At 45.0% G+C, this 23,771-nt stretch overlaps 1 protein-coding gene across 1 annotated transcript in view; it reads left to right on the plus strand.

The window, feature by feature from the left end:
* NBEAL2 (neurobeachin like 2) overlaps nt 1–23,771 on the plus strand; it is a 116,385-nt gene that overhangs the window by 36,623 nt on the left and 55,991 nt on the right. Inside the window, 9 exon segments of the mRNA XM_029283799.1 lie at nt 52–140; nt 2,467–2,631; nt 10,515–10,596; nt 12,228–12,352; nt 14,645–14,727; nt 16,889–16,974; nt 18,430–18,739; nt 20,434–20,540; nt 23,594–23,671. Of these exon segments, the coding sequence (XP_029139632.1) occupies nt 52–140; nt 2,467–2,631; nt 10,515–10,596; nt 12,228–12,352; nt 14,645–14,727; nt 16,889–16,974; nt 18,430–18,739; nt 20,434–20,540; nt 23,594–23,671 (1,125 nt within the window).

Below are 23,771 nucleotides of genomic sequence, written 5' to 3' on the forward strand. Positions count from 1 at the left end.
CCCCCCCCCCCGTCTTTCTAACGCCTATTTTTTATGCTTTGTTTTTTCTAGAAAGATTTGTCCTACCTTCAGCAGTGGTTAGAAGCCTTTGTCGCCAATTTTGAGAAGATCATCGCTGTCCATTCTCTGGAACCGAGAAGGTAATTCTTGTCCAGTCCGATTGATCTTCACTAAAATACAGCTAAAAACATAGTTAAAAGTTTCCAGGTAGTCCTTGACTTATGTCCACCAATGGAACCGGAATGTCTGTTGCCAAGCCAGTAGGTTGTAAAGTGAATCGCCCCCAACCTTACAGGTCCTTACGACCAGAATGGAGCCTCAACGTTCCACTACTGAGACAATTGTGGTTTTGCCCCGTTTGACGACCTATTTTGCACCCGTTGTTAAGTGAATCACTGCAGTTGTGAAGTTAGTAACACAGCTGTTAAGGGGAATTTTGCTTCCCCGTTGATTTTGCTGGTCAGAAGGTGGCAAAAGGGTGACCCCGGGATGCTGCGACCGTCATAAATACGAGTCAGTTGCCAAGTGTTTGAGTTTTGACCACGTGACCGGGGGGGATGCTGTAATGGTCGTAAGTGTGAAAAATGGTCCATAAGTCACTTTTTTCAATGCCGTTGTAAATTCGAACGGTCACTAAATGAACCGTTGTGAGTCGAGGACTACCTGTATAGGGTCTTCTGCCTTGGCTAGGGGGTTGAACTAGAGGATCTCTAAGGTCCCTCCCTGCCCTAGGATTGTAGGACTACCTGCAGTAGCTGGAAATCAAACTGGACAGAATCCGTAATGCTTTTACGTAATTAACTCGGTGTGGGTGTGGCTATTGTTTTGGAGAGCAGTTAAAACCAAGGAACCATGCCGCTAGTCCTCATGCATGCACCATTTCAGCTATCCCTTGTCTTATTCGGTAGGTTTTTTTTTTCCATTTTCCAGTTTAAAAAAAACTACTTCACTGTTTTCCAGCGGCAAGATAGTTCTCCACTTACGACCACAACTGAGCCAAAAATTTCCATTGTTAAACAAAACACTTGTTTCTCCCCATTTTATGACCTTTCTTGCCACAGTTGTTAAGTGAATCCCTGAGGCTATTAAATGAGCCACTTGGGTTGTTAAGTGAATCTGGCTTCCCCCGTGGAATTTGCTTGTCAGAAGGTCGCAAAAGGGGATCATGTGACCCTCCCGGGACACTGCGACCGTCATTAATACGAGTCAGTTGCCAAGCGTCTTAATTTTGATCACGTGACCCAACGTGACTGCAACGGTCGTAAGTGCGAGAAACGCTCCTAAGTTGTAACTTTGAACAGACACTAAACAAACTTATAAAGGAAGGACTACCTGTATACTTTTCCCTTTAAAAAAAATGGTATTTATCTTCTAAAACCCAATTTCTGGACTTCTTGATAGCGGCAATCTCGTTTTCTCCCTGGGTGTTCGTCCCTCACTTTTCTTTGCTCTTCCAAATTGGGGCAATTTTCCCCTTATTCGTAACAACAGCAGGGCTCAAAATGCCTTAATAAGTCTTGAATTATTTTGTCCTTTCTCCCGTTCTTCTGCTGGATACTGTACACAAAATCTGCTTCTCCACCAAGAAAAATTTGTGTTAGAGACACAAGGAAGAAAAATAATAGCTTGCTCAAAAAAAGGCAAAATGGCTTTTAAAAATAAAATGAAAAATATGGGTAAAATGTGTCTTATTTCGCCCACATTTCTGGAGGCTACCTTTTATTCCTGATTGATCTTTTATACAAGAAGCTCTTTGACGAGACAGGAATCACTTCGCTTAATAAAGTTTTTAGGTCAAGTTGGGTCAGACCCTGTATTTGCAGGTAGTCCTCAGACTTATGACCACAATTGACTCCAAAACTTCCATTGACAAGCAAGACAGTTGTTTGTCCCATTTTTACCATCATTTTTGCCATGGTTGTTAAGCGAACCACTGCGCTTGTGAGGGGAATCGTGTGTTGTACAAGCAGGTCATTCGCCGTAAGTCAAGGACTTATGAGAAAAGGCTGCTTGTTTCCATTCTTTGCCACTTTGTGGATATATGTCGTCCTCTATTTACGACCAAAATTGAACCCAAAATTTCTCTTCCTAAGTGAGATAGTTGTTAAGTGAGTTTTGCCTCATTTTACGACCTTCCTTGCCACAGTTGTTAAGTGAATCACTGCAGTTGTTAAATTAGTCACATAGTCGTTAAGTGAATCCGGCTTCCCCATTGACTTTGTTTATCAGAAGGTCGCAAAAGGGGATCACCTGACCCCGGGACACAGCGACCGTCATAAATATGAGTCAGTTAATCAGGTGACCACCGGGATGCTGCAACAGTCGTAAGTCTGAAAAACGGTCCTGAGTCCCTTTTTTTCAGTGCCGTTGTAACTTTGAACGGTCAGTAAATGAATTGTCGTAAGTGGAGGACTTATCTGTATGTCAGGCTGCAACCTACGGTGTCTCTATCAATTCCTCTCCTAGACCCGAAGACTCCGTGTCCGAAATTCCACTTTTACCTCTGGACGTCTTGCAAGTGTTAACACAACAATTTACGTCTTCAGTGTCCCAAATTTCACGTGACGAAGTTGCAGAAGCTGGCTTGAAACAAGCTCTCTTGCTGACCAAGTTCTTCATCATTATTTGCAGGTAAGTCTTTATATATATAAAATATAACATAAACATGATATTGCAGGTCCTTCTGTGTGAATTTTGATTCTGGTTAGTTTCGGCCCTCCCTCTGGGAATATTTGCAAAGAAGCGATTATGCCATTTTTTCCAATTTAGACCGATGTTTGTAAATTACAAGTGATGAGATACACAACTTATGAACACAACTGAGCCCAAAATTTCTGTTTTCTAAGCAAGACAGATTTTAAGTGAATTTTGCCCCATTTCATGACAAACTTGCCTTCTCCTCGTCCTCTCCCTCCTTCTCCTCCTCCTCCTCCTTCTTCTCCTCTTCCTCCTTCTACTCCTCCTCCATTTTCAACTTTTCCTCCTCCTCCTTCTTTCTCCTTCTTCTTCTTGTCCTTCTCTTCCTCCTTCTCCTCCAATTTCTGCTCCTCCTCCTCCAATTTCTCCTTCTTCTCCTCCTCCTCCTCCTCCAATTTCTCCTTCTTCTCCTCCTCCTCCTCCTCCAATTTCTCCTTCTTCTCATTTTCCTCTTCCTTTTCTTTCTCCTCCTTCTCCTTCTCCTCTTCCTCCTTCTACCTCTCTTCCTTCTCCAATTTCAACTTCTCCTCCTCCTCCTCCTCCTCCTTGTCCTCCAATTTCTCCTCCTTTTCCTTCTCCTCCTCCTTTTCCTTCTCCTCCAATTTCTGCTCCTCCTCCTCCTCCAATTTCTCCTTCTTCTCCTCCTTTTCCTCTTCCTTTTCTTTCTCCTCCTCCTCCTCCTCCTCCTCCTCCTCCTCCTCCTCCTCCGAATAACAGAATAACTGATGGGACCTTGGAGGTCATCTAGTCTAACCCCCTGCTCAAGCAAGAGACCCTATACCCTTTCAGACAAATGGCTGTCCAGTCTCTTCTTAAAATCTTAAATTTCAGTCTCAAGTAGCATTCTGGCAGGCCTGGCGGCTCGTGAATGGCTGGTGGGGTCTGCAGAGATGCTGCGGGTGGCGTAGTTGTGATTATGGTTGCTAAGTTACTGGACACTTTGTCTGGCTGAGCGGACTGGTGTGGAAGCTTTCCTCAAAGGGAAGGGAAAGGGCAGCCTGGCATTTATTTCAACAAGACTGGGAAGGGTCTTTGGCTGGCCCTGAAGCAGTGAAAATGGGAGATTGCGATGCCTGGTGAATTCCTTCATTTTCCTTTTCTTTTTGCTCTTATTCCTCCTTCCTTCCTTCCTTCCTTCCTTCCTTCCTTCCTTCCTTCCTTCCTTCCTGCTTGCCTGCCTTCTTTTCTCTCCTTCCTTTCTTTTCTATTGCAATTTCTACTATTTCAGTTACTATTTCTCTTCTTTCTTCTCATTTCCCCTTCTTTCCTTCCTCTTTTTCCCTTCTGCTCTTTCTTTTATATTTCAATTTCTATTGCTATTTCTCTCTCTTTTCTTGTCATTTTCCTTCCTTCCTTTCTCTCTCCTTCCTTTGTATCTATTTCAGTTGGTTGTTTCTATTGCTATTTATCCTTTTCATTTCCTTTTCCTTTCTTCCATCCATCCTCCCTTCCTCATTCACTTGTTCCTTCTTTCCTTCCCTTTTCCTTTCTTTTCTTCCTAAGTCCCTCATGAAAAGCCCCCCCCCGGCATTCCAAAATTCTCATCCTTCCTGCACTTCCCACCAAAAATATTGATTGTGTGGCTTGAAATCCTCTTCAAATTCTTACGACTATCAGAATTTGACTTCCCTTTTTAATATTTGCCCCGGGGGGTGGGGGAATAGAAATAAATATATTATCAAAGGAGTGGTTGGTGGATAATCTTAGATAGTAGAGCTGGCTTGTGATAGAATCGCTTTCTTGGCGGCTGCAAAACACACCCTGCGATTGTCGGCGAGTTAATAGATCCTCTGAAGATTGGTTGATGAATGCCAGCTTCTCCAAAGTGGTGCCCTTCAGAACAACAGAGTGTATTTTGTGTTGGAAAGTCCCAATCCACATACGTCTGGCAGGGGAACTCCACAAATTATCATCCTTTGATGGGCACCAGATTGGGGACAGCATACTAAAAAGCAGAGACAACACCCTGCCAACAAAAGTGCGTATAGTCAAGGCCGTGGTTTTCCCAGTTGCAATGGACCATAAGAAAGGCTGAGCGCCAAAGAATGGAGGCCTTTGAACTCTGGTGCTGGAGAAGACTCCTGCAAGTCCCCTGGACTGCAAGGCGATCCAACCGGTCAGTCCTAGAGGAGATCAACCCTGACTGCTCTTTAGAAGGCCAGATCCTGAAGTTGAACCTCAAGTACTTTGGCCACCTAATGAGAAGGAAGGACTCACTGGAGAAGAGCCTGATGCTGGGAAAGACGGAGGGCAAGAAAAGAAGAAGGGAACGACAGAGAAGGAGGTGGCTGGATGGAGTCACTGAAGCAGCAGGCATGAGCTTAAATGGACTCCAGAAGATGGTAGAGGGCAAGAAGGCCTGGAGGAACGTGGTCCATGGGGTCGCGATGGGTCAGACATGACTTTGCAACTAACAACAAGGTTGGGGAACAGGACTTCCTGAAAGGCCTCTCCATCATCATCACTGTAGCTTCTCCTGTTGATGGTCCAGCCCAGAGGCCCCCTTGCAACCTGGAGGACCATCTTGAGATGCTGGCTTCCTACCCCAAAGCCCCCATATTAAAAGTCGGCCCCTAATTCCAGAAAGTGGCATCTCCCCAGGCCCCAAAATTCCTTTCTGAGGAACCCTATAGAGAAGCCAGGTCAAGAGAAGTGGCCCTCAAGAAAGCCTCCTTAGATGCCTTCAATCTTGGAGCAAGCAGGAGATCCTTCTGCTATTTCGGTTTCCATGGAAACCCATCCTCCATCCCTTCCGAGCATCTGTAAAGCTCTTTAAAGTATCCCCTCTCCCCTCGGTCCTTTCCTTGTCCCCCCAAATCTTTCAGTATGCAAGAAGAACCGGATCTCCTTCCTGTTTGGACAGAGATCCTGGCTGTAGGCCCTAATTCCTCAGCCCATGTGCCGAAAAGCTTCTTTCGGATCTTTGGTTTTTGGGGAGGGGAAGGTTCCCCTCCACCCTAAGGATCCATTTCCATGGGGTTTTTTTTCGGATGCTTTCCGTTTCTTTGGAAACCTGGAAGCTTTTTTCTGAAGCCCTTCCAATTCTTCCACAACAGTTTTCTACAAAGCTTGGAAGAAGATCTGCTAGCCTTTTGGGCGTGGACAATAGCAGAAATTTCACATTTCCATCAACAGAGACCGGAAACAGGAGTGTGCAACTGGCAGCCTTGCTCAATTCGTTCCTACAAACCCCTTTTAGACATAGTAGGGGAAAAAATATTGTTTTTGACCACAGTTGGGTTGAACTTTTCCCTATCTAAAAAAGCCAGCAAGGTTGACCGATCAGTGGAGGTGTGACTTTCCGGTTGCTCAAAAAAACCACAACGCCTGGACAGTCAATGTGCAAACAATGCCCCAGGTGTGTCTCCAGATGGCCAGGTTGGGTAAACCCTAATCAAACACACTTTTTCAAAGAGCCGGAGGAAAAAAATGGCAATTAAGCAACTTCAGTGGGTGTGTAATTTGGTTGACACCCAACTCGTCTCTTGGAGATGAAACTTTGAACTGGGTTTTGCCATCTGCTTAAGGCTGGGTTTTTTTGGGGGGGTTTTTGCAGAAGTGGGTAAGGTTGGGGGGGGGGGAGAAGAGGGCTGGTCCCCGGACCTTTGGATTTTTGCAAACTTTGTAATTCCTTGCTACAAGTGGAGCTTGCAATTGTTAACAAACTTGAGAGGTGTCATTTATTTTAACTATTATGTTTATTATTATGGTTTTATTAATACAGTTCGTTTTTGACTTCCAACTATTCATTAAACTAAATGTAACATAAAACCACTCTTTTCTTAGCCCGACGGAATTCTTGACTTCATTTAGTGATTGTTTAAAGTTACAACAGTACTGAAAAAGGGGACTTTACAACCTTTTTTCAAGTTTAGGATCATTGCAGCAGCCTCCCCCGTGGTCACATGATCCAAATTCAGACGCTTGACAACTGACTCATACTTACGACTGTCGCAGAGTCCCAGGGTCACGTGATTCCCCTTTTGTGACTTTTTGACCAGCAAAGTCAATTGGAAAGTCACATTTAATGATCCTGTTACTAACTTAATAACTGCAGGAGTTCTCTTAGAGGCTGCAGCAAGAAAAATCATAAAAGTGGGCAAAACTCACTTAGCAACAGAAATTTTGGGGTCAATTGTGTTCATAAGTCGAGGACTACCTGTACTTTGGGAATCTCAGAAAAATTAGAATAAAAAGGCTGGATGTAGCAGAGGAGTGGAACATGACTTTAGTTAGTAAAACTGGTAATTGTCAACTTACTTTTCTCTTACGTTTGTTTGAACCAGAGCAAAAAAGTGGCTGGAGTTGGGTTTTTTTTAATGCACTTTAAACTTCAGGAATCCACTTTGAGTTTTTATTCTGAAAACTGCCCTTAAAAATAGGAAGCTGGTTTGTTTTCCAGTCTAAATGTTGCACCTTAAAAACAGGAAACTGGTTTGGTTTCCTCTCTAAAAGTTGCACTTTTAAAAATAGGAAGCTGGTTTGTTTTCCACTCTAAAAGTCGCACGTTAAAAATAGGAAGCTGGTTTGTTTTCCAGTCTAAAAGTTGCACGTTAAAAATAGGAAGCTGATTTGTTTTCCAGTCTAAATGTTACACCTTAAAAACAGGAAACTGGTTTGATTTCCTCTCTAAAAGTTGCACTTTTAAAAATAGGAAGCTGGTTTGTTTTCCTCTCTAAAGAACTGCACCTTAAAAATAGGAAGCTGGTTTGTTTTACCCTCTAAACACTGAACATTGGTCTCTGTTCTAAAATTTGCATATGAAAATACTGAAAACCGATTTGGTTTTCTTTTCTAAAGAAAGTCAAAATTTAAAAATACGGCAGCCTGTCTTGTTTTTGTTTTGAAAGCTGCATGTTAAAAAAAAAAAAAAAAGCTAAAGCAAAATAGAGATTAGCTAAGCAGCACTTATCATGGCCAGTATTCAAAAACACAGTTTCCTTGTCGACTTGTTTAGTTTATATGACAAATTTAACCAATAAATAGATTAAATATTGCTTTGTTTGCTGGCAAGGTATTTTACTGCTGAAAGGTCCCTCCTGGGTTCATTTTATTCCTTCTCTGAAGATATTAAATATTTCTTTTACCCCAAAAAAACCCTTGTTTTTCTTTCCCCCCCACCTTAAGAACAGCCACAGGGAACAATCAGATAAAAGTGCCAAATAATGTCTGCCATAAATTTGTCTGATTTCAATCCCAGATTTTAGGATATTCAGGTAGTCCTTAACTTACGACCACAATTAGGAACAAAACTTCCATCACTAAGTGAGAAGGTCATTAAGCGAGTCCTCCTGAATTTGCATCTTTTTTTTGGCTGTGGTCGTTAAGCGAATCACTGTGCTTCAGCAATTCACTGCAGTTAAGACAATGGCCCGCTGTTAGCATTATAATAATAATAATAACAGCTCCCCCTGTTAGCATAATAATAATAATAATAATAATAATGATGATAAAGTTGGAAGGGACCTTGGAGGTCATCTACTCCAACCCCCTGCTCAGGCAGGAAACCCTATACCAGTGATGGCGAACCTTTTAGAGACCGAGTGCCCAAACTGCAACCCAAAACCCACTTATGCATAGATGGGTGCCGGGTGGGTGTGGCCCATTGGGTGGGCGTGGCTGCAGTGGTAACAGCAGACTGAGTGGGACTAAAAAGTTCAATCAATCAATTCCAACTTTGCAAGATCTTTTTTTTACCTGCGAGAAGTTGAAATTGACTGATTGATTGAACCTTTTTTTTTGTACACGGCGGCGGAGGCCTAAAGCAAAAAGGTTTTATAAAACCCAGCTGAAGTCCTAGGACTGGGGCGACGGGGTGCGTGCCCACAGAGAGGGCTCTGAGTGCCGCCTATGGCACCCGTGCCATAGGTTCGCCACCACTGCCCTATACCATTTCAGAGAAATGGCTGTCCAGTCTCTTCTTAAAAACTTCCAGTGTTGGTGCATTCACCACTTCTGGAGGCAGGTTGTTCCACTGGCTAATTGTTCTCACTGTCAGGAAGTTTCTCCTTAGTTCTAGGTTGCTTCTCTCCTTGATCAGTTTCCACCCATTGCTTCTTGTCCTGCCTTCAGGCGCCTTGGAAAATAGCTTGACTGCCTCTTCTCTGGGGCAGCCCCTGGCTGGGAATGCCCTAACTGGTAATCACGTGACCTTGGGGCACTGCAATCATTGTAAATGTAGGATGGTTGCCAAGAACTAAATTTTGAATGTGGGGACTGTCATAAGTGCAAGGACAGTCGTATGTGTGAGGACCTTTCGTAAGTCAGTGGCCATTATCACTTCAAACGGTCAGCCAACAACTAGTCATAAGTTGAGGACTGTTGTACATAGTGTTACTTCTTCCTGATTCCTGTCAACCCCCCACAATAGCCCTGCGAGGGAGGCAATTGGCCCAAAGAGGCAGCTTCACCTTAGGCATGTAAGCCAATTAGGTGGCTTTGGGCCCATCACCAGGAGACGGTGAGTTCTAGTCCCGCCTTAGGCATGAAAGCCAGCTGGGTGACTTTGGACCAGTCCCTCTCTTTCCCAGTGCAACCCACCTCGCAGGGCTGTTTTTATCAGGAAAATAGGAGGAGGATAGATTCACCAGCTTGAGTCATTTGTAAAAAGAATAAAGGCAGGATAGAAATAAAGAAAATAAAATCAATAGAAATAAATTGTCCACACCCACACCCACACCCAAAGCAGAGCTCCACTGGCCCAGCTGTATGGGACTACTACTCCCATCGTCCTCAAACAGAGCTGGCAGTGGGGATGATGGTCCAGCCGATCTGAAGGCATGTGCCGAGCAATGTTTTATTTTTAACCCAACAGGAAGGGGGGCAGACAGCGCCTTGCGCTACCCGTCTTCCTGTGACACTGCGGTTGGTAAGCTGAAGATAAGCACCCGGGGAATTTTAGCACAGGCAACCAAGATGGAAGACGAGGAGAGATCAGAATTAAAATGTGGGGAGGGGAGAGGCCAGGAGTAACCCCGGATAAATTTGGGGGTGTTCCATCTTGTCTGGGTGAGGTTCTCCCGCATATCTGAAGACGATGCCCACAACTGAAGCTCCAAGCATCTTTCTACCTAGACAGGTGTTTCTCACCCCTGGCAAGAGGGAGATGGGCGGACTTTCTGGCTGGGGGATTCTGGGAGTGGAAGCCCTCCCCTCTTAAAGCATGCCGGCTGGGGGATTCTGGGAGTGGAAGCCCTCCCCTCTTAAAGCATGCCGGCTGGGGGATTCTGGGAGTGGAAGTCCTCCCCTCTTAAAGCAGGCTGGCTGGGGGATTCTGGGAGTGGAAGTCCATCCCCCTTAAGGCATTCAGGCTGGGGGATTCTGGGAGTGGAAGTTCACCCATCTTAAAGCATGCTGGCTGGGGGATTCTGGGAGTTGCAGCATCCCTATGGTCATTTGATCAAAATTCGGACACTTGGCAACTGACTCATATTTATAACGGTCGCAGTGCCCCGGAGTCACGTGATCCCCTCTTGCGACCTTCTGACGAGCAAAGTCAGTGGGAAAGCCAGATTCACACAATACCCATGAGACTAACTTAACAACCGCAATGATTCACTTAACAACTGTGGCAAGAAACGTCGTAAAATGAGGCAAAATTAATTTAATAAATGTCTCACTTATTGGGCTCCATTGTGGTTCTACGTTGAGGAGTACCCGTGTTACTGATGCTATAATTACTAATCATTATTAATTAGGAATGATAACAAATTAATTATTAGGATTTGCTATCACCGTGCAGGCTGTCCTGTGTAAACTGAGTTCGACGCCGGATAACTTTTCCCATTTTTCAAGGTGGCTTCTGGTTTTCCTTGCAGGAATCTCGAAAACGTTCAGGATGAGCGTCCACCCCTGTTCGTCCACGAGCTGGTCGTTCTGCTGTCCACCTGTTCGAAAAAGGTAACCCTGATCTTCTGAGCCCTCTAACCAGGGTTAGGAGGGAGGCTTCCCTTACCCACAAGAGATGCAGGTTGTTGAAGATAAAGGAGGACATTCATTTTGTCGCTCAGATCCTCGCAAGGAGAAAGCTAAGTAACAAACAACAGCCTTGCAGTGTCTTTCATGCAGGGGATGCCCAGGAGAACAGATGTTGGCTTGACCGCAGGATCAAAGCTTGTGAAACCAATGGGGGGGGGCTTTGATTGTGTGGTGATGGCTATCATCTGGAGGCTTGCTACCCTTCCCAGCCTGGGTCCGGGGCTAAATACACGTTATCCTCGACTTACAACCATTCATTTAGTGACCGTTCAAAATTACAACTGTTGTGAAAAAGTGACTTAGGACCTTTTTTCATCCCTACGAGCGTTGCAGCATCCCCGTGGTCACGGGATCAAAATTCAGACAGCTCGGTCACTGATTCGGCCATTTATGATGGTCACAGCGTTCCCTGGGGATCACACAATCCACCTTTTAGGATCTTCCGATGAGCAGAGTCAATGGGTGGCTGGATTCACTTAACGGCCGTGTGACGGATTAAACATTCACTTCACAACTGGGGCAAGAATGATGGTAAAATGGGGGCAAAGCTCACTTAACAACTGTCTTGCTTAGCGAAAGAAATTTTGGGCTCAATTGTGGTCGTAAGTCGAGGACTCCCTGTCTGTTATTTAATAGATTTATTTCAATTTGGGATGGTCATGGGACCTGCACTTTGTTTACCAGATACTCTTACACAGTTGCAGGTATTCCTGAAAAATCAATGTTTTTCAACCTCGGCTACTTGAAGATGGGTGGGCTTCAACTCCCAGAATTCCCTACCCGACATGAAGCCTAAAGAATTCTGGGAGCTGGAGTCCACCCATCTTCAAATTGTCAAGATTTGAGGAATGCTGGAACAGAGAATAAAAACCTTAAAACTCCCCATATCCATCCACACTGGACTCCCTCCCTCCCTCCTTTCTTTCTTTCTTTCTTTTTCTTTTCTTTCTTTCTTCCCTCTTTCACTCCTTCCTTCCCCCTACCTCCTCCTCCTTCCTTTCTTTATTTCCTTTAATTTTTCCCTTCTTCCTCCCTCTCTCTCCCCCTCTCACTGTCAGTTTTCCTTCCTTCCTTCCTTTTTTCTTACACTCAGTTCCTCCCTATTTTTGTTCCTTCCTCCCTCCTTCTTTTCCTTCCTTCTTTCTCCTCCCTCCCTCCCTCTTTCCTTCCTTCCTTTTTCTTTCTTTTTTTCCTTTCTTTCTTTTTTTCCTAACAGTCATTTCTTCCCCTCTCTTTTCTTCCTCCCTTTCTTCCCTTCTCCTCCCTTCCTCCCTCCCTCATTTTCTTTCCTCCCTCCCTCCTTCCATCTTTCTGTCCTTTCTTTCTTTTTTCCTAACACTCATTTCCTTCCTCTCTCTTCTTCCTCCTTCTTCTCCTCTCTCTCTTCCTTTCCTTTTTTCCCTCCCTCCCTCCCTCCCTCCCTCTGAAATGTCCTTTACTGTGAATCCTGAATTTTCCTGCCTTCTGATCTCCCTTGTTGAAAGAAAGACTTTTTCCGGAACAAGACTAGAGAAACGCTGAAGGTGGTTAATTTGTGGTTAACTCCCCGACAGCTCAACAGCTTCCAGGCGGATCCTTGGCCCCACCATGGCCCGCTGGAGAGCATCACGCTCTACGCCCTGCACCTTTGCGAATGTCTCTTCGATCCCTACCAGACCTGGCGGAGGCAGCTGAGCGGGTGAGTGGCTTTCTGTCATCGACCATGTGAAGGTCACATCTCAGGGAGAACCTGCTAGGCAGGTGATGAGAGCTGCTTGGCCACATCTGGCCAGAGGTGAACGGCTGGACCTTGTAGATTAATGGCCCCCAACCAGTGGTGGGATTCAGATACCTGAATAACCGGTTCTCTGCGTGGATGCAGGTCTGGGCCTCAAAGGCCTAGAACGGACTTCCGGAAGTGATATCCACACACTTCCGGCGGGCTGTTCTAGGCCTGGGAGGCCTCCTCCAGGCCTCTGAGGCTTAGAACAGACTTCCGGAAGTGACATCCACGCACTTCCGGCAGGCCATTCTAGGCCTGGGAGGCCTTCTCCAGGCCTCTAAGGCCTAGAATGGAGTTCCGGAAGCAGTGTGGGTTCAACCAGTTCTCTGAACTCAACAAAATTTAGCTACCGGTTCTGCCGAACTGGTGCGAACCGTCTGAATCGCACCACTGTCCCCCAACCTTTTGGGCACCAGGAACCAGTTCCGTGGAGAAAGGCTTTTCCGCGGACTGGAGGGGGCATGGTTTTGTATGCTGCCTGCATCCCGTGGATGGGGCTTCGCTTGTTTGTGTGGACCGGTTGCAGGCATGCCATGGCGTGGTACCGGTCCACAGACCGGGAGTTGGGGACCCCTGTTGTAGATTGTCTCCTGGTGGGCAGTATGAAAGGGAGACATTCTCTAATAGGCTGCCAATCCAGTTCAAAATGTTGGTTATCTATCTATTGCTAAAACCTGTGTGTCTGTTTGTTTGTCACCTTCAATGGGACAATACGATGCTTCGTACAGCAACGACTTTTGAACTAACAGACCTCAAATAGGCTAACTTACAGAATGCATCCAAGATCCAAGACCCCTGGGGTTTTTTTTGGGGGGGGGGAGGATTAAAATTTGGCAATGTTGCAGCCATTTCAGTACAATCAGCTGCAATAACATGATCACCATTTCAGTAACATTCATGATCATTTCAATAAGATTCGTGATTATCATTTCAATAATAAAAGTGGGGTACCCCAGGATCACAAAAAATCAGACACAACTTAGCGACAGAACAACAATAGCAATAACTAAATAAAAATAAAATTTTCCATGGCTCTCTGCCACCTTCCTATAGGGAGAGTCATTGGGGAAGCCAGCAGGCAATCGAATGTTGATCCTATTCCACTCATATAAATTATTTAAATAAACATATTAAAAATCTGGAGCTTCCCCCTTCCTGGTGAGGTTGCCGAAGGCTGCTTGGGCTAAGCACAAGCCAAGAATTTGCATGGTGCATACATTTTTTGTGGGTTTCCATGATATGGTGCCAAGATTGACGATACAAGTGAACCTTGATGTACAACCACAGTCGAGCCCAATTGCTAAACAAGATAGTTGTGAAGTGAGTTTTGCCACATTTTACAACCTTTTTTGCCACAATTGTTAAGTGAATCCCTGCAGTTGTTAAGTTAGTGACATGGTTGTTAAACGAATTTGGCTTCCCTGTTGACTTCGCTTGTCAGAAGTTTGCAAAAGGGGATCATGTGATCCCGGGACACTTACAACTGTCATAAATATGAGTCAGTTGCCAAGTGCCTGAATTTTGATGAGGGTTAGGGTCACTAAATGAACTATTGTAAGTCGAGAACTATCTATATTGAATCCTAAGCAGACCAGGTGTTCTGCTTAATTCAAAACTAGATTCCTACTGCCGGTTAGGGAATTCTGGAAGTTGAAGTCCACCCATCCTCAAGATGCCCAGGCTGAGAAACACGGCTCTAAAGTGCTATATGGCCTTCCTTGACTTACGACTGGTCGCTTAACAATCCTTCAACATTACGACCAACCTGGAAAAAAAGGAGACTTAAAATTCAGACCACCCCTTGGGGCCACCTTATGCTAACAACTTCAGGATTCACTTAACAACTGTGGTGGTTCACTGAAACCCCACGGCGAGAAAGGTTGTAAAATCCTATGTGACTCACTTAACGACCGCCTCACTTAGCGACAGACATTTTGATTTCTTTTTGTGGTCGTAAGTCAAGGACTACTTGTACCGCTTTTGAAGACATCATTCCTCTCTCTCTGATCACTGCCCACACACATTGGGCTTCAGTTTCCTTGCTAATCCACAGCCGGGGATGATGGGAACTAAATCTGGCACAGAAAACAGACTTTAAGGCAACAATTGCATGAGTGTGAGGGTTTTTTTCGCCCCAATTGGCTCTTGTTATTCCCTTACACCTCCTTCCAACGTCTCTCACACCCTTTTGTGTTGTTTCCTTCCCAGGGAGATTGTGAGTGCGAAAGAGAAGAACAAATACAAGTTCACACCAGCTGTGTTGCCTCCGGAGTTCGGTTCCTTTTTTGAAGGTACACGTGGCAGCGTCACTAAATATTCTCTCTTTCTCTCTTCCCCACCCTGCAGAAAAAACAACAACCCTTCTTTCTACTTTTAATTGCTTTTTAATTACTCACCAAAGAAGAGCAAAACACAAAAATCACAGTGATTGTCAAAGAGGAGAAGGGAGAAAAAAAGTAATATTTTCATTAAACAAGACAATATAGAATTGTTATCAGGACATATCTGCTGTTTTCTTAATTCAGTTCCTTAAAACTCAATGGAGTTTTATTTAATTAAAATTAATGATTGATTAAAATTAATCATGGATTAATTGCTTTTTTAATTAGTAAGAAAACATGAGCAAAAGGCAAAAGGAGTCGTGAGAGTGAGACACCCATTGTCAAAGAGAAGAAGAAAAAAACACATATCAAAAGTGCCTTAACAAAAAAAAAACCAGTTTTATAATTGTATTAGATTGATATATGTAATATTCTCATTAGGCAAACATATGCAGGGAGTCCTCGACTTACGACCACATTGAGATCAAAATTTCCGTTGCTAAGTGAAACGTTTAAGTTAATTTTGTCCCATTTTATAATCTTTCTTGCCACAGTTTTTAAGTGAATCACTGCCGTTGTTAAGTGAGTAACACAGTCGTTGAGTGAATCTGGCTTCCCCCATTGACTTTGCTTGTCATAAGGTCACAAAAGGGGATCATGTGACCCCAGGACACTGCGACCATCATAAATATGAGTCAGTTGCCAAGCCTCTGAGTTTTGATCACGTGACCCATGGGAAGGTTGTGTAAATGTGAAAAACTGGGTTTTTTTCTCTTCCATTGCTTTTGAACTTATCCTCTTAAATTTAAATTTAAATTTTTAAGTTAGATATTAAATTTAATATCTACGCAAGGAATCCTTCCTAAAAAGAGCACCTCTTCTTGGCTCATTAAACACACACACACACAAAATCACAAACACACAAATGCAGGGTGGAGTAGATTTCCAGAAACCGTTGATGCTTTTAATATTAATTACCTGCCTGCCAGGAATTTTGGGGACTTTTCTTAACTGAAAACCCCTTGAATAAATGCATTTTCACAGCATTTTTCTTTACTTCTAGGGACTTTACATGCAGGTTGCCAGAAATGCCTCACCATCATGGTTTCTTCTGGTCTTAATTTAGCGTGAAACTACCCCCCCAACCAACTTTCTTGGTTAATTGGTGTCTATCAGCTTCTTTTTGCTAAAAAATAAGTATGGGTAATCCTCAAGTTACAAGTTATTCAAACTTACAAAGGCACTAAACAAAAAAGGGACTTATGACTGTTTTTCACACTTACGACCGTTGCAGCATCCCCAGGGTCACGTGATCAGAATTCAGAGGCTTGGAAACTGGCATGTACTTATGACAGTTTCAGTGTCCCGGGCTCACGTGATCCCCTTTTGCGGCCTTCTGACAAGCAAATTCAATGGGAGAAGCCCAATTCACTTAACAACCATGCTGCTAACTTAAGAACTGCAGGGATTCACTTAACAACTGTGGCAAGAAAGGTTGTAAAATGGGGCAAAACTCACTTAGCAACTGTCTCGCTTAACAACAGAAATTTTGGGTTCAGTTGCGGTCATAAATGGAGGACTGCCTGTATTAGGGAATTTAAGATTATTTTTCCTTATGATCACTGACCAGAATTGTAAGCAAAAACAAATTTAAAATAAAAGTAAAGAACGGCTACTCCTGAATTTAGGACCATTGTGGAGCCTGCTCATGATGGACGTAAGTCAGGATGGCCGTAAATGCTATTTCTGAATCTTAACAACTTTAAGATATGTGGACTGCAGTTCCCAGAATTCCCTGGCCAGTCATCTCTCCATCCATCTTAAAGCATGGCTGACTGGAGGATTCTGGGAGTGGAAGTCCTCCCCTCTTAAAGTATGCCAGCTGGGGGATTCTGGGAATTGGAGTCCACCCATCTTAAAGTATGCTGGCTGGGGGATTCTGGGAATTGGAGTCCACCTATCTTAAGGCATTGTGGTAGGGCATTCTGGGAGTTGAAGTCCTCCCCTCTTAAAGTGGCCAGCATTGAGAAACACTGCACTTTCCTTGGATCATTTAGTCAAGGCGGCTGGAGGTGGGTGTTTAAAGAATTAATTGTTTGATTTGATTTTTTTTCCCTCCCTCCCTCCCTAGAATGCTTTGAAATGGACCAAGAGCTCCCAGAATACCTTCAGTTGCGGCTAATCCACCTTTTTGGGGCAATTCTCTCTGGATCCAAGGCAAGTCTTTGAGCATCTGCATTTAAAAGCCTCCAGGAGAATTACAGAATTCTAGATTTAGAAGGAACTCTAGAGGCTATCTAGTCCAACCCCCTGCTCGGTGTCGGGTCTCAAAGCAAAGTCATTGGGTGAAGGTAGATTTGCACAGTGACCGCACCATTCCCTTAACAACTGCTGTGATTACCTTAACTACCTTGTCAAAAAAGATTGCAAACCCAGATGGGCCTCACTTAACAACCGCCTTGCTTAGCAACGGATTACCTGGGAGGAGTGGGCTGGGAGCAGAGATCTAAATAGAGAAGGATCCACTCCTGCTTTAGCTCTTAAAGAGATATACGAAGGGATGGAACACCAAGAGGAGACCAAGTCCCTCACCAAAAATCCCTTGGCCCATGTTCCACTGCCTGCATGGAGCATGTATAAGCTCTAAGGAGACATGAGGCAAAATAAAAAAAAAATATTTAGCTTTTCTGCTTTTCTCTCCTGTTGATGATCGATCGGCTTTCCATAACTCTTTGATTACAAGAGATACCGAGTCCCATGGTTCCCAGCCGAGGAGCCAACCACTGTGCTGTTTGCAAATTGGGAGGGTTGTGGTTGAGCATCGTGAGAGGAAGAGAACCATAATGGAACCTGTCCTTGAAGTACAGGTAGTCCTCAACTTACGACCACAGCTGAGCCCCAAAATTTCTGTTGCTAAGCAAGTTAAGTGAGTTTTGCTTCATTTTGCAACCTTTTTGGTCGTTAAGTGAATTGCTGCAGTTGTTAAAGGGATCGTGTGGTCTTTAAACGAATCCAGCTTCCCCCATTGACTTTGCTGGTCGGAAGGCGGCTAAGGGAATCACTGCAGTTGTTAAATGAACTATATGGTCATTAAGTGAATCAAAATTCCCCCATTGATTTTGCTTGTCAGAAGATAGCTAAGTGAATGGGTGCAGTTGTTAAACGAATCGTGTGCTCATTAAGGTAGGGATGATTTTAAGAAAATTTTAATTGACACACAGCTTCCAATATTTGGCTTTTAATTTGGTTTTATGGGGGTTTTTTGTTTTTTGATGTATTTTGTTTGTATCTGTTTTAATATGCTGTGCACCGCCCTGAGTCCTACGGGAGAAGGGCGGTATATAAATTAAATTATTAAATTAAATTAAATTAAATTAAACTTCCCCCATTGGCTTTTCTCGGCCACAAATAGCAGTCACATGATCCTGGGACTGTAACCGTCGTAGGTACATGCCAGTTGCCAAGCCTTGTAATTTCAATAACATGACCCTGGAGATGCTGCAACGGTCGTAAGTGTGAAAAACGGCCCTAAATCTCTTTTTTTCTGGAGCAGTTGCTAAATAAATGGTCGTAAGTCGAGGATTACCTAGCAAGCCATGTTCTTTTCCTGGAGGTAGACCTCCTGGTCTACTTGAAGCCAAACATCGGTGGTCTTCTTCTCCTTCTTCATAGCAAAACGCTCTCCAGATGATCACCCCATCGGCGGTCGAGGTCCTCATGCTGGTCCTCCGGAGGTGGTGCCTTCCGGCCAGCGGACCCACCAAGGACCCCCAGTTGCTGCAGATGACCCTCAAGAGCGTGGTGTCCATGGTTCACGTCCTCCACAGCAGCAGCCCAAGCCAGCGGGCCGTGGAGATCCGAGCCATCTTGGACAGCTTCTTCAAAGTCCTTAACGCCGACCAACCCTTGGCCTCCTCGCTGGAAGGGTCGCCAGGCCCTCACTGGGAGGAGAAGCTGATCACGCTGCGGGTGAACATGCTGGGTAAGGGGGAAGAGTTGGTGGGGGGGGGGTCTCCTGGCCTGGAGGGGAGAGACCTCTGCTTTGGCCGACAGGGCCATCAGCGAAGGGATCGCGTATCTCACAAGGTTGTCCATGTGATTAGAAAAGAATATTTGTAGTTTAGGACTGAAATGTGGGGTCCTGCGTGCCCTCTGAGCTTGGTGGTTTTCTTGCAGACATTTCATGACACAACTAAGTAACATCACCAGTGCTGGAAGGAACTCTGTAGAAACAGAGGGCAAACCCTCCCTGCCTTGTAGCCGTGATGATGTTCCCTAGTTGGGTCATGAGACGTCTATAAGAAAACTACCAAGCTCAGAGAGCTCCAAGGACCCCACAGTTGTCGTCCTCCTGCTCCTGCTCCTCCTGCTCCTCCTCCTTCTCCTCCTCCTCCTCCTCCTCCCACTCCTCACTCTTTACTCTCCCCTTCTAACACTGATAATGTTACCTACTTGGGTCATAAGATGTCTACAAGAAAACAAACAAGCTCAGAGAACACCAAGGACCTCACAGCGGTCCTCCTCCTCTTCCTCCTCCTCCTCCTCCTCCTCCTCCTCCTCCTCCTCCTCCACTACTACACAACCCCTCCCCTCTTCCTTCTAGATGAAACCCCTACAAGAAAACCTCCAAGCTCAGAGAGCAGCAAAGTCCCTACATTGTCCATGTCCTCATTCAAAATCTAAACAATGTTCAGTTTCTTAAGAACCAATGAAACATTTCTGAAATCCAAGACAAATCTGTGGTGTAGCAACAGGCCACAAATCTCAGGAAAGATGAGAAGGCCAGTCTGGTCCTTCCAAGATCTGAAAGCGAACCCAGAGGTCCAGCATTAGAACCTCTCTCTGGTTGATGTCCCATCTCTCTGAGATGTCTCCTCAGAAATCTTATGGAAGGTCTTCAGAATTGGGATGGCTGGTTGCCCTAGAACTTAACTGGCATTGTGGACCACAAAACCAGTTGGGTCTACTGAGATGGAACTCTCGACTCTTTCTTTGGGGTCTTCACCCCAAACCTGGAAACAGAGCTTTCTGTTTCTGGAGAACCTCAACGGAAGCGACTTCAGTCTCCACTTAGCAATCGTGGTAACTTGGCCAATAAGCAACGTCTGATCAGGGCACTGCCAGAAGTTCAAATCTGGGTCGTAAGTACAGGTACTCCTTGACTTACGACCACAATTGAGCTCAACACTTTGGTTGCTAAGCGAGACAGTTGTTGAGTGAGTTTTGCCCCATTTTATGCCCTTTCTTGCCACAGTTGTTAAGTGAATCACTGCAGTTTTTAAATTAGGAACACGGTTGTTAAGTGAATTGGGTTCCCCCATTGAATTTGCTCGTCAGAAGGTTGCAAAAGGGGATCGCGTGACCCCCCCCCCCGGGACACTGTGACCGTCATAAATACAAGTCAGCTTCCAAGCATCTGAATTTTGATCACATGACCGTGGAGATGCTGCAACAGTCGTAAGTCTGAACATCGGTTGTAAGTCCTTTTGTTCAGCTCCGTTGTAACTTTGAACAATCACTAAAAGAACGTTTTTCTTAAGTCAAGGACCTTGTGTATCTTTTGGGGAAGATTTGTGTGTCTGTCGAAGCTTTGAGCAGTGTCAAAACCACCGGGTCATACATTGATCCTGTGCCCAGTTGCTGTCTGAACGTGGTCTGTCTTTTCTCTCTCTTCAGACGCCATTCCAGAAATGTTGAATTCTGACGACCGGCCGGTCTTGCAAGCCATGTTCCTGAGCAACAATTGTTTTGAACACATCATACGATTGATCCAAAACAGTAAGGTAAAAAAAAAAAATCCTTGTTTTTCCAACTGACATTGGTGGGTTTCCTTAAATTTCAGAAAAATATTTTTTCAGGTTTTTTTTTTTTTTCTGTTTTGGAAAAAAACCAAGACTGGTGAATAATTGCCACGAAAGAGGTTTCTCGTGGTCCAATCTCAACTCCTGTTTTTCTAGAGGTGGTCCTCGACTTACGACCAGAATAAGGGAGACGGTGGATAAGTGAGCTTTGCCATTTGACGAGCTTCCTTTCCATGGTTGTTAAGTGAATCAATGCACTTGTTAAATTAGCCACTTGGTTGTTAAGTGAATCTGGCTTCCCCCATTGACTTTGCTTGTCGGAAGATCGCAAAAGGGGATCACGTGACCCCCCCGGGAGACACTGCGACCGTCATAAATATGAGTGAGTGGCCAAGCGTCTTAATTTGGATCACGTGACCTTGGGGAGGCTACAACGGTCGTAAGAGTGAAAAACGGTCATAAGTCCCTTTTTTCAGTCCCGTTGTAACTATAAATGGTCACTAAATGAATGGTTGTAAGTCGAGAACTATCTGTACATCCTGGGAGGGGTGTCCTTAAATCCCTTCTGCCTCTAAAATAGAATGAGTGTGTATACCACATGGGGCAAAAAAATCAAAATGGCAGCCCCAACAACCACATAATTGTACAAAGAAACGGGCAAAGCTCAGCTTGCCCACCATTTTAGGGTTTTTTTTTTAATGCTTCCTGCTCTGCTGAAGCTTTATTTAAAAAAAATAGATTGCTCTGAGCTATGTGGAGCTTCTAAAATAAAAAAATACTTAATAATTACTAATTGATAATTATTGATTAATAATGACAGCTAATTAATAACTAACTGATTAATAGCACTATTGTTAGAGCTAGGCAGTTGAGGCTGTGTAGGTTCTGCCTCAGAGAGGGATTATACGTCGGGGAACGTTCCAAGCAATTTCTCAAGGCATAAACTAGGATAAGTTGGGTTATGGTCAGGGTTAGCATTTAGGGTTAGAACTTGGGGGTTGCAAAAGAACATTAGATCCTTGCCAGGAATCAGAGGATGTCCTCTAAGTCCTTGGGGGTCATTAAGCAAATCTATTTTCCCCAGTGGATGGTTTTCGGGTGTAGGAAACGAGGGTTGGGAATCGCAACGAAAACGATTGTGGTGGAAAACCTTTTGAATGAAAAGGACGACGGATAGTTTTGCGTCCCAGATGGTTCCTGTTCGTTGTCCTCCCCCTTCAAAACCCTTCTGGAAAAGCTCGTAAATAAACCCTGATTTCTCTCTTTTCGAGGTGGGACCTGCTCTGCTCTGTCTCTCCTGGGGCTATTTTTAAACCAGGCTTTTTTTTAAACAAACAAGGATCTGTTCTTCCTCTCCTGTCACTTTCCTCTTTGCCGGTTTTTCCATTTTAACATTGTTTGTGCACGTCCGTGGTCATCTTAACCCGGAGACTCGCTGGCCAGCGTAACCCACTGAGGCTCCTGGTTGCTACAACACACTTCCCAATTTTCCACCAGACTCACAATTCGGCAATCACAACAATGCTTTTTTTACTGGTGGGGGAGGGAACAGTGGGGGGGGGGACTAGGGTTTGGGATGGCTTCGCATGTCAGACAGCTGCAGCCTGCGAGTTTGAGAATTGGGTTTGTTTGGGGGTGCTCAGGAACCCCCATTAATTGTGAGGATGCCGGTAGTCTCGACTTACAACCACAATCAGGATTGGGATTTCCGTTGCTAAGCAAGGTGGTAAGTGAGTTTTTATGACCTTTCCCCCACATGGTCGTTAAGCGAATCACTGCAGTTGTTAAGCGAATCACACGGTCATTAAGTGAAACCGGCTTCCCCCTGCTGATTTTGCTTGTCAGAAACCAGCTGGGAAGGTCACAAACAGTGATTGTGTGACACGGCAATACATGTTGGTTGCCAAGCACCCAAATTTTTATCCCGTGACAATGAAGATGCTGCAAAGGTCATAAATGTGAGGACCAGTTATAACCCACTCTTTTCGGAACTTCAAACGTTCCCTAAATAAATGGTTGTAAGTTGAGGCCTGCCTGTAGATTTCGGGGTCCTTGGGCCACTATGCAGCTTGACCACCCCAAACTGCTGGTCCTAAGCCTTCCGAATCTTTTATCCTGTATTCTGTCCGGTTTGGGTTGTGTGGAAACAACCAGACAATAGAAGGGAGTGTTTGTGGGTCAGGGTTGAATTCTGAGGGGTCCCTGGTGGTCCCTGAGGTTGGGGGTTTCCTTGCAGACGTTTCATGACCCAACTAGGTGGCATCATCAGTGCTAGAAGGAGGAGGAGGAGGACGACGAAGATGAGAAAGAGGAGATGAGGAGGAGGAGGAGGAGGAGGAGGAGGAGGAGGAGGAGGAAAACTGTGGTGTCCTTGATCCTCTCTGAGGTTGGTGGTTTCCTTGCAGACATTTCATGACCCAACTAGGGAATATCATCAGGGCTACAAGGGGTGGTGTTGCTCTATGTTTATATAAGATGGCATGCCCTATCAATGTTGGGTGGGGTGTCAAGAAACTACAAAGACCACTCCCACCAATATTGCCTCCGCAAGCCACTAGTATATAAAAAGATAGTAAACTCCACTCCCTTCTAACACTGATGATGTTACCTAGTTGGGTCATGAAATGTCTGCACGAAAACCACCAAGTTCAGAGAGCACCAAGGACCCCACAGTCCTTCTTCTTCCTCCTCCTCCTCCTCCTCCTCCTCCTCCTCCCCCCACCACCTTACAGTACTGATGACGTTCCCTAGTTGGGTCACGAAATGTCTGCAAGAAAACAGCCCAGCTCAGAGAGCCCCAAGGATCCCCACAGGAGCTACAAAGATTCTCTTCTATTTTGAAAATCTGGGCAATTCAAATGTTCTGGTGTGTAGAGAGCCTTGTTCCTCTCCAGAAGTCCTGGGCTCTGCTCTCTGGGCAACTGGGGCCAAATCTCTGGGCCCCTCCTTTTCTGGGGAGACCCTCCCCCAGGCCCAGCCTCTCCCCCCTTCGCCCGTCTGGAATGACCCTGGTTTTTTGAACCCGTTTCCGACAGCTCTACCTGAGCAGGGAGTGCATAGCAGCTGCAAGGGATCTGGCCACACGGCTGCTGACTGAGATGGAGATCCGTCAGGTACAGCCTCCTGCTGCTGCTTCTCGTGGTGTGGCAGGGGTGCATGTGGGCTGCATGTGGGCTGCTCTCTTTTCACGAAGGGATCTGTCCATGTGACCAG

This window comes from Protobothrops mucrosquamatus, unplaced genomic scaffold, assembly GCF_001527695.2.
Source record: "Protobothrops mucrosquamatus isolate PMUCROS unplaced genomic scaffold, P.Mucros_1.0 scaffold235, whole genome shotgun sequence".
In the NCBI taxonomy this organism is placed as follows: Eukaryota; Metazoa; Chordata; class Lepidosauria; order Squamata; family Viperidae; genus Protobothrops; species Protobothrops mucrosquamatus.